Raw genomic sequence first — 9,720 nt, 5'->3', positions numbered from 1 at the left:
CACATATATATTATATATATATATATATATATATATATATCCATTAAGTAGGATAAAACATCAATCAATTAATTATTCACAATGTTTTCTAAATGTTAAAATAAAAATAAATTTATTTTTTATTATTTTTATATGAATTCTATCTTGTTCTAAATGAATATTAAGAGAGAATGTTTCGTTCCTTTTTATAGACACGATTTATTGTTACTTCTTGTGCACGCAATGATGGTATATTAAATAAAAAGCATTGTTAATATTTATTACTAGTTTCTTTTTCTTAAAGAAAAAAAATTTTTGTGACTCATTTAATGACTGTATCAGAAAGAATTTAATATTTTGTCATATTACTCCATATTTTGATACTAGTTCGATGTAACTATAAATCACTGATAAATTCTGGAGAGACGAACGGAATTCTTTCTTCTTTATAGATATTTTGAAATCGCTCGCGTGTACTGGGAGTATTTTATACGAAGTTGAAAGGCACTCTCGTGCACGAGCAGGAGACTGTATGAGAGAAATTCCGGTAATGTTTCGCGTCCCGAAAGAGTTACAGCTCAAGGGACGCGAAGAAACACGGAATGCATTTGCGATAAACCGTATAAGCTATGTGTAGCGCCGTAGCGATTCCGGATTATTTCGGTGCATCGAGCTGTAGTTTTTGATGAACACAAATTGTTTCGAAAGTGGCACAGAATTAACAGTCGACTGCTTGCACACCCTTGCTGTGACATCAACGAAAGAATGTAAATTTATCTCATATTCCTTCTTTTTTTTTCTCTGTAGATTCCTCTGCTTCGCAAGAAACTACATGAAGTTTGAACAAATCTTTAAACGATACAGATGATTCAGCTTGTACATCATTTCAATGACAAATATTATATACAGAAAAAATTATGTTTAAAAAAAATACAGATTTAAGTTTTCTAATGAATGAAAAAAATATTATTTTATAATTACGCCATTTAATTATCCCTAAAGCAGTCCAATTTTATACGTAAAATATTTGATAATCGGCATAAAATTGCATATATATCTTATTAATAATTAATAATTAAAATTTTTTCAAGAATTTTCTAAATATAGTTTCTGATAAATTCAAAAGTAGTAGTTTTTGAGAAAGTAAGCAGCTATATATCATCTGAGTGCCTTTTAAAAACTATTTTTTCTCTGATATGAACTTTTCTCTTTAACTACTCGTGCCTACACAGTAAAAAACATTTTGTATTTGTATGTTAAAAATGTCTCCACTCAAATCTTTGTTAAAATCTTTTATGTTGAATTTTTAATATATTCGAATTTTAATTTAACATAATATGATTGTGTTATTTGAATATTTTTTGTTAAATTAAAATTAAACATTTTTCAATGTTAAAATTGAAATTTTCAATGTTAAAACACAATTTATATGTAAGTAAAAAAATAAATAACAAAAATAATGTAGTTTTAAAACATAAATTCTAATAAATAAAATGTGTGTGTCGATTTAATACATTATAAATGTTAATTTTACTAAAGAAATATGTTGTGTACAACTAGTCACATATTTTATATGTAAAAAGGTACGGGTTTTTTGTATTATTTTCTCTTTATAACAGTAAATATTGTTAAATCTATATATTGCGTATGTTAAATATCACAGAGGCATCGCCTAAACTAAAAATGTAAAAATAGAATCTAAGTTCAGTTAGATAAATTTAACATTATAAATGTGTCAGTTTAATATAAAATTTGTTTTTAAATTGTGTCAAAGTATTACTTCTTTCTTAATTTTTTACATAATATTTGTGTTATTTTCTAACATATTCATCTTATATTAAATTAACACAAAAATTTGGATGGACCGTTTGGGACATGTGAAATGTGTTAAATTTAACACAAAATTTTTTACTGTGTAATCTACATCGTTGAGATGTCCACATCGCAATGGGTTTTCACACAAACTTAATGCAATATATACTCGCATGATGATCGATTACACGTATCAAATTCATTCGTGCCATGGCTGTCATATATTTACATTCCGGGCTATAGAGCACGTTAGCTAGGAAGCAGAGGCTCAACTTAATCTTTTCTGCGTAGTTCCGAAATAGGATATGCCGGTTCACCACCGAGGGAAGTGCTGACGAGGGGACGGAGCATAGATTCTGTGGACAGACCCTTTCATCCTAGCGATTGGGTGGACGTCAATCTCGAAGTACCCAGCCCGCCTAGAGCGGACTCAACTCTCACGAACTCGATCGTCGACACTAGTCTGCGTCCCGCTGTCACACCTACATTCAACTGTAAGCTCACAATTTATCGCCAGATTGTCCAGCAATTGGTGGATCGTTACCGAGTACGAGCCGAAAGCGCGTGTGCCGGATCGAAACAAAATGAAATTACGGCGCGGCGCGCAGCGGAATCTAAAATGCATTAAGAAAGATGAAAGGTATCTAATTAAAATTTTTTAATGAACGCGAAAAACAGCGTAGTTAACAGAATTAAAGACACGATGAGATTGAATTACGTCGTGACATTGCATGAAATTGTTGCCTATACGAATATTGCTACCTTTCGTCCCGTATAGAACGTAATTTCAACTCGGTTATGAAGCCATAACAGGAATGTGCGAGCAGAATTCTGACTCTCGCAAATTTAACCGTCAGCGGCGTCAGCGAATGGCCCTCTCTTCCGTTTCTTGTCCGAGCGTAAGCCATAAGCCCGCATAATTTATCGTTACACTACGTAGATCTTTAACGAGTCGCGTTAACGTTGCGACGATGGCTCCAGTAACGGCCACTGATATTGTTGGCATTATTAAAGTCGTTAAATTTGTTCAATCTGCATGTTACAAACGTTGTTAGATAGAGCAGAATAGATACATCCGCACGATAATCATTTCTTCGAATAAATGTGTCATCGCAGGTGCCAATCTGAAGGACGTCACTCCTGTGCCACCACCGAGACGAAAAAAAAGAAATAGGAGCAGACCCTTGCCGCCAAAACCGGACGAGATTCCTGAGAACGTGACCAATAATTTGAGACGCGGCGATACGAGTGAGGAACCGTTATATTTCTCGGTCAGATCGCCGAAGACGAATAACAACAACCAGAATGGTGAAGTCGAGACAAGGGGAACGGAAAAGACTTGCAGCGATGATCAGAAGTATGACGGTCGAAAGATGAAAGAGATCTACGAACATAAGGTGAGTTAGCTCATCATAATTCTTCAAGTTAGCTTGTAAGCCAGCGAATCAATTCCATATCATTATTTTAGTATGGCACAATTTTTATATTTAAACTCAATGGTTTATTTTCATTTTCGTTAATTTTGATAAATAATGTAAATTATATATATTCTTCATAGAATCACACTACATGACGTTATTAATTGCACAAAATTTTATTTTTAGTAAAACTCGTCCTCCAATTTTAATCAGCACAGATTTTGTAGAAACATAAATTAATTGTACATCCATATACCTAATACGTATGTGGAATATTAAATGTTATTAAATTATCGTGCCATATTATTTATAAGGTCTGTATTCATAGTCGTAAATCGATCCATGATTGATCCTTATTTCAAGTGAGCTAGGTTTGAACTAAAGATTGAACCAATCAGATTTATTAAATCGTGATTTGAAAAGCGTTTTTCAAATGAAAGATTGATTCAAACCTAGCTCAAATCGAATCTCAAGTTGAATCACGACTATGAATACGACGCTTAATGGGACAAGAAAAAAGTTAACAAGCAAAGAAAATTTCTAAAATATATAATTTATAATAAATAAAAAAGTTAATAAAATAAAAATTTAAAGACAAAAGAAAGATATTAATATAAAACCGAGTATAAAACGTATTGTTGAGATTGAAAATAAAGCATATCGTACAAATTGAGCTTTAAAAATTAAACGAAACAAATTTTATTCAAATGTTATTTAAATTAAAGAATTTTTACGACAGTGTTTTATTTATTTTATGTAAAATTATAAGAAGAAAATAATACATGCTGCAATGTGACATACTCTTATTATACCATATATTTTCTTATTACATACTTAATCTGTTCAAAATCATTTTAATTCAATCAAAATCATTAATAGATTAATTTCTGCACTGTCCAATTTATGCGAGGAAGATAAAAAATGAAAAAAATATATAGTATACTATTGGGAATTATGCTAATCTCGAATTCCTTGCTCTATTCGACTTCGATAACGAAAATAATGATTTCCTTCGATAGGTTAATGGCACCGGAAGGATAATATCCAGCGAGGTGGTTTCCGGCAAAAGGACGCCTGCCGACAAGAAAACTTCGAGGACTTCGGAGTCGAACCACCATCACCGGAAAGTTCTTGAGAACGAGGAATACGAGAGATTCGTCCGGAATCAGTCGATCAAGGACTCTTCGACTCCTAATCGCCAGGACAGACGAAAGTCGAAGGAGCTCGAGAGGCGGATCAGGGATCCCTCGAGGGACGACGACAGACCGGAAGCAAATACAAGGACGAAGAACTATAGCACCGTTAGCTTGCCGAATTACGATGAGCTGGACGTGTCTAGGCATCTTGTAAAAGACATAGCGAACGAGGAAAGAGTAGAAGAAAAAATGAAATCAAAGAGACCCGTCAGAAGCAGCACTGTCTCGCTTCCGGCCGAATCTTTCCTATCACCCTTTTCCGAGGTTCAGTACTCAATCAGTCTCCATAATTTCATTTCGTAGATCAAACGCAGAAATTTTGAAACAACTATCGAGCTACCTATTAACTCTTAATACACATGATGATTTTCCGATTCTTTATACACACGCGGCAAAATACTAAGTATTTCTACTATTATAAAGAAAAGAAATACACAAGACACGAATCATCTAATCGTGTACATACATATAATATATATTAAGGGTTAAAAATATAACAATTAAGTGAAAACTATTATAGTCGCATAATTAGATTTTTTATATTATTACACAATTACTACTCTATCGTAATTAAACAATCATTCAAATTTTCTTTAAAATTAGTGTGTGTATAAAGTTTGTCATGATATTTTATTACTTTATAAAAGAGATATCTTGATAAAGTCACGTTTTGTACATGTTTCCTCATATTTCTTTCCGTCAACTTTTTAATTTGATTTGTTTCGCTGTGTTGGCGTACCAAGAGAGTTATAGAACTAATAACAAGACGACGATTGCACTTGTGTTATTTCTTGATTATAGAAGACCAGTGTATGTTTGGAGGACTACTTCCCGCGACGTGGTAGCGTGGAACACCTGTCGTTGTATCAAGTGCTAGAGAAGTTGGGCTCTAGCGAGAACGAGGTCATCGATGGTAGATTCATGAAGTACGATCCAAGTAAATTGGAGGATTGGGACCTCAGTGACATCAGTAATTGCGATTCGAACCAACGTCTCTCTGTCGAGGTACGTTTACAAAGCGAGCCACGTTGAAATCGATATTAAGCTGACGCCTGTTAGTGCTGGTATTCCGATGAAGAAACTAATCGCATTAAGAAACGTATCTTTGCTTTCAAAAGCAGAGTAGATTTGAAATATTCACGAATTTATTTTCATCGCGTCGTTCTAATTAGAAAAATTATTTTCTTAACCGTATATCTCTTTATAACAAAAAAATTATAAGTAAAATTATCAGTCATTTCTACGTTATGTAATATTGTTTTGTAATATACGAAAGTTCCTCAAACTTCAAGCTGTAACTTTATTTCCCTACACTTTCTAGTAAAAAAATGGCTGAAACACTTTCATATAAAGTGAAAAAAACATTAATTTATGTATTTAGATTAATTCGTATAGTTTAAATATGCATTATAGAATACATCACGGATTGAAGACTGTAACAACAAACTTGCGGAAAGTGCAGGGCTTTCCGAAGGTGTAGATGTTGTTGACCATTCACGAAATGTTGAAGCCAAGCAAACAGAGTCGACTGAGATGAAAATCTCGTGTGTTCAAGATATGACTTCATCATTGCAGAAACCTGAATCTTTCGGCAAGGTAGCATTGCCAATAATTGATTCCAGTAGAGAATCAGAGTATACTGATGATTGGTTAGCAGATCAAAACAGGTATTAAGAACATATTTCTGTACAAATTACATAGAAGATTAATCCATAGCATAATATGCTATCAATTTATTTTAGATCATTAAAATATTTTGATCCTCCTAAGATGTCGGAAATCTGTCAAGTATCACCAACTTGCGAGTTAGAAACTTCGCCAGTTCGTAGAGAACCATTTTTTCTAAATGAGGCACTTCATCGCTCGATTTGTGGTAATAATATATTTACGATTTATGATTAATATATAACAATCGATCAAACCTATACTTTTATACACACACACACACACACACACACACACACACACACACACACACACACACACACACACACACACACACACACACACACACACACAAAAATACTATGGTTCTATAGCACGTTTATTAAAAGAACTCAATGAATGCATGTACGTATTAAGAATTCATTCTATAATTTGTTGAAATTTGAAATTAATGCCAAAAATTATTTTATAATTTAGGTTTATTCTGAAAAGCTCTTTTTCTAATTGATAATAATTACATAATTTGATTATAATTTTTAGTCCATGAATGTCTTTGATTATAAATTCTCTGAACTTCTCATTATTTTCACCTCAATTTTTCTTCATTCCAAAGTTCCATAGAAAATGATTTAAAACGAATCTCTGTCCGGGGAAAAATGACGACGAGTGAAATTCTTCTCTCTATTTACAAGAAATCGTCGACTATGTAAACCGAATATATATCCGACCACAGTCCTTCCACGCCCCTTCCCATCTCATACATTTATTCGCTCTTGGATTCTATCCCGGTTGGTCGAGTAATCGTCTAGAGTGTAGAAGGTACCCAACTATTCGCGTACGTGACTAGTTAAACCGCGGACGTTCCATTTGGCAGATACGATCGAGGGGTCCTATAGGAATGGCACCGTTGTCCGAGAATCTGATCGATCCGACCAATCGAGGCTGATCTTCGGCCGTAGCCTGTCGAACGAGAGCGAGCCATTTGACGATCCGTACGAGTCGAAGGAGTTGCGTGCACATTCCGACGTAACGAACAAGTTAATCAGAACGATATCGGAGGAATCACTGCCGCAGGAGATGCTGGAGGAAGTCGACGAAGAGATCGTCGATTTCTTCGATGAAAAGTTGGCCAAGGATGCGACGAACAAATTGAAGAAAGATTACCAGGATCAGCGGGTAAAGACGCCACCACCGAGTCCGGAGCCAAAGATCAAAGCCCAGATTCTAGACAATGATCATTCGACCTTGCTCAAGGTTTTAAATGATGAGGTAGCCAACGAAAGTAATCTCAGTTCGATGACGCCGAGTCTCACCGAGTTGGAGGTAGCGCTTTCGGATATGTTGGAGAAGGAAGATCAGTCTGACGAAATCACAAAGCGAGAGAACACAGACGAGGAATGTAAACAAACTCCTGCGGAGAAGCTTCTCGAGCCGGAAATCGTTCCTGTAGAGAAACACAATGTGATCGACAGAAATGTGTCAGATCAACGTTCAATTAACGATGGCATTCTAGTTGATAGTACGCTTGAGAATAAGACAGATCGGTTATCCGTGTCTTTAGAACAGCCCCTTGGAGATTCAACGTCGACACCGAAGAAAAGAAAAGTGTCCTTCTGTACCTGGGAAGAAAAGGTCATGATGGACGTTGATTTGGAAAATGACGAGGAATCCCCATGTAATGAAACGGAACAAAATTTAGATGAGACGACACGTTCTGATTTCAAGGATTCTGTCGTTAAATCGGAATTAGAATCAAGCTCCGATTTTTTTGAAAGCATCGCGACTGATATAAAGGACAGTGTAAGTTTTGTGAGAGAAGCACCCGCGAAACCTAATAGATTGTTTCAAAATTTGGAAAACTTAGCGGAGGATTTAGAGCAAATTCCTACACCGCCACGGAGAAAGAACAAAAGTTTAGGTGTTACGAAGGAGTCAATCAGGACTATAGACAATTATCATGAAGATCCTGATCCTGGTCTTAATGACAGACTTATTTAATAATTTCAGATTACGTGACCTTGTAATCTTTCTGTTGTTATGTGATTGTTGCGCAATAATATGATCCTACAATTTTTGTGCCACATAAATTGTTAATATATTTAATTAATACATTAATTCACGATTATAAGCTAATAATCATGTAATTATTAATAAAAAATAAAGATAAAAATATAACATATATGGCTATTCTTCATATTTTATTTACATGTATTTTTACACAAGCTGTAACAAAATTATAAAATTTGAGGATTGCATTGAAAGATAAACATAAATATTGTCATATTTTTCTTTTCAATAACTAAATAAATCATCACTCGCGAATTAACTTCTATATAAAGTGTAAATTTTTATTTTTAATTTAATATATAAGAAATTTTATTATAGCAGAAGTTTTACATAATATTTAACTATTCAATGTCTAATATTAAAATAATAATATTTAGAAGGAAAAGTTTTTAACTTAACGTTTAATTTTGTTAAAAATTAGTAAAGAAATTTTAAATTCGTCTAAAACAATACGGAAGAAAAAAATTTATAACTATCTAAATTTATAATTATCTTTTAAAATAAAAATTATGTGTACAATGTGGCAAAGGTAAATGAAGTTCCGAAAATAAGCAATAGTCTGGTAAAAATTAAGGAATAGGATGCATTCTCTCATAAGCAATGTTTTTATTTTAATTTGTAGGGAAACTTGGATTTGAAAAATATTTTTCATGTAGTGCAAAAGAAATTGAGTTGTTCCATTAGCGTTAGGGAGGCAAATATTTTGCCATACGATCATAATAGGGAGAATAAACAATCAGATCTCTGCAAATTCTTAGTAAATATACATGCTTTATATTATACATACATGCTATATGATGTAACATATTTTCCTCAATCATTCTTCTACAATAATTAAGTATATTCGGATAATCTAAGAAAAATCTTCGTTTCTAATAAATCTATCTTTCTCATCGAATTTTTCCAATGAATTCATTACGTAAGAAATTACATAAGATCGATTGTTACGTCTCCAAAATATCTTAATAAAATATTTTTATAAAAATCTTTTTGCTTTTATTTACTTTCTTTTTCTTCATTTTTTTACATTGATTTGAATGTTTAATTTTTGCTTCAATTTTGTTGTTGATTTTGTCTAGCGGATGTAGATATCTCAATTTTCGTATCGTATTCCCTCATACTCTCGTACTAAAGCAATATAAGCACTTAAAGTTTATTGTAGATGAATAGAGAGAAATATTTTAATATTAACAAAGTTACTACAACTCTTAGAAAAACATTTATCATAACACCATCATGCTGATTCGACAAAAGTTGTCAGTTTTTAATCTTCATGGCATGCAGAGCATAATCCGCAAGGAGTTACTAAAGAAAAAAAAAACAAGAAAATACGGATCTTGCAGAAGAAGTGAAAGACGAAGTTTCTCATTATAGAAAAGCTTTGTGCAAAGACTTCACTTGTATAGCTTAATCTTATACATGTTTGAGGAATTAAGTTCTTGTAATATATTGTACGTAGTTATATACGTATAACGAGCTATATCGTTACATTTTGTTTTGTTACAACAATCTAATAATTGTCATCGTATAAGCGTTGTATGCAGACATAAAATTTAGAAAAAATACAGTCAAGAATTACGATG

General features: G+C 33.1%; 1 protein-coding gene across 1 annotated transcript in view; it reads left to right on the top strand.

Moving 5' to 3' along the window:
- Positions 1 to 8,249, top strand: part of LOC105624162 — a 19,788-nt gene extending 11,539 nt beyond the window's left edge. The window contains exons 3-9 of the mRNA XM_012205522.1: positions 2,083 to 2,285; positions 2,908 to 3,188; positions 4,229 to 4,669; positions 5,207 to 5,410; positions 5,819 to 6,072; positions 6,148 to 6,278; positions 6,945 to 8,249. Of these exons, the coding sequence (XP_012060912.1) occupies positions 2,083 to 2,285; positions 2,908 to 3,188; positions 4,229 to 4,669; positions 5,207 to 5,410; positions 5,819 to 6,072; positions 6,148 to 6,278; positions 6,945 to 8,068 (2,638 nt within the window). The 3' untranslated portion in view covers positions 8,069 to 8,249. The remainder of the gene's footprint in view (positions 1 to 2,082; positions 2,286 to 2,907; positions 3,189 to 4,228; positions 4,670 to 5,206; positions 5,411 to 5,818; positions 6,073 to 6,147; positions 6,279 to 6,944) is intronic.
- The last annotated feature ends 1,471 nt before the right edge of the window (positions 8,250 to 9,720 follow it).

This window comes from Atta cephalotes, assembly GCF_000143395.1.
Source record: "Atta cephalotes unplaced genomic scaffold scaffold00074, whole genome shotgun sequence".
Classification (NCBI taxonomy): Eukaryota; Metazoa; Arthropoda; class Insecta; order Hymenoptera; family Formicidae; genus Atta; species Atta cephalotes.
The sequence above is the reverse complement of the archived record's forward strand: the minus strand, read 5'-3'. Positions and strand labels throughout refer to the sequence as shown.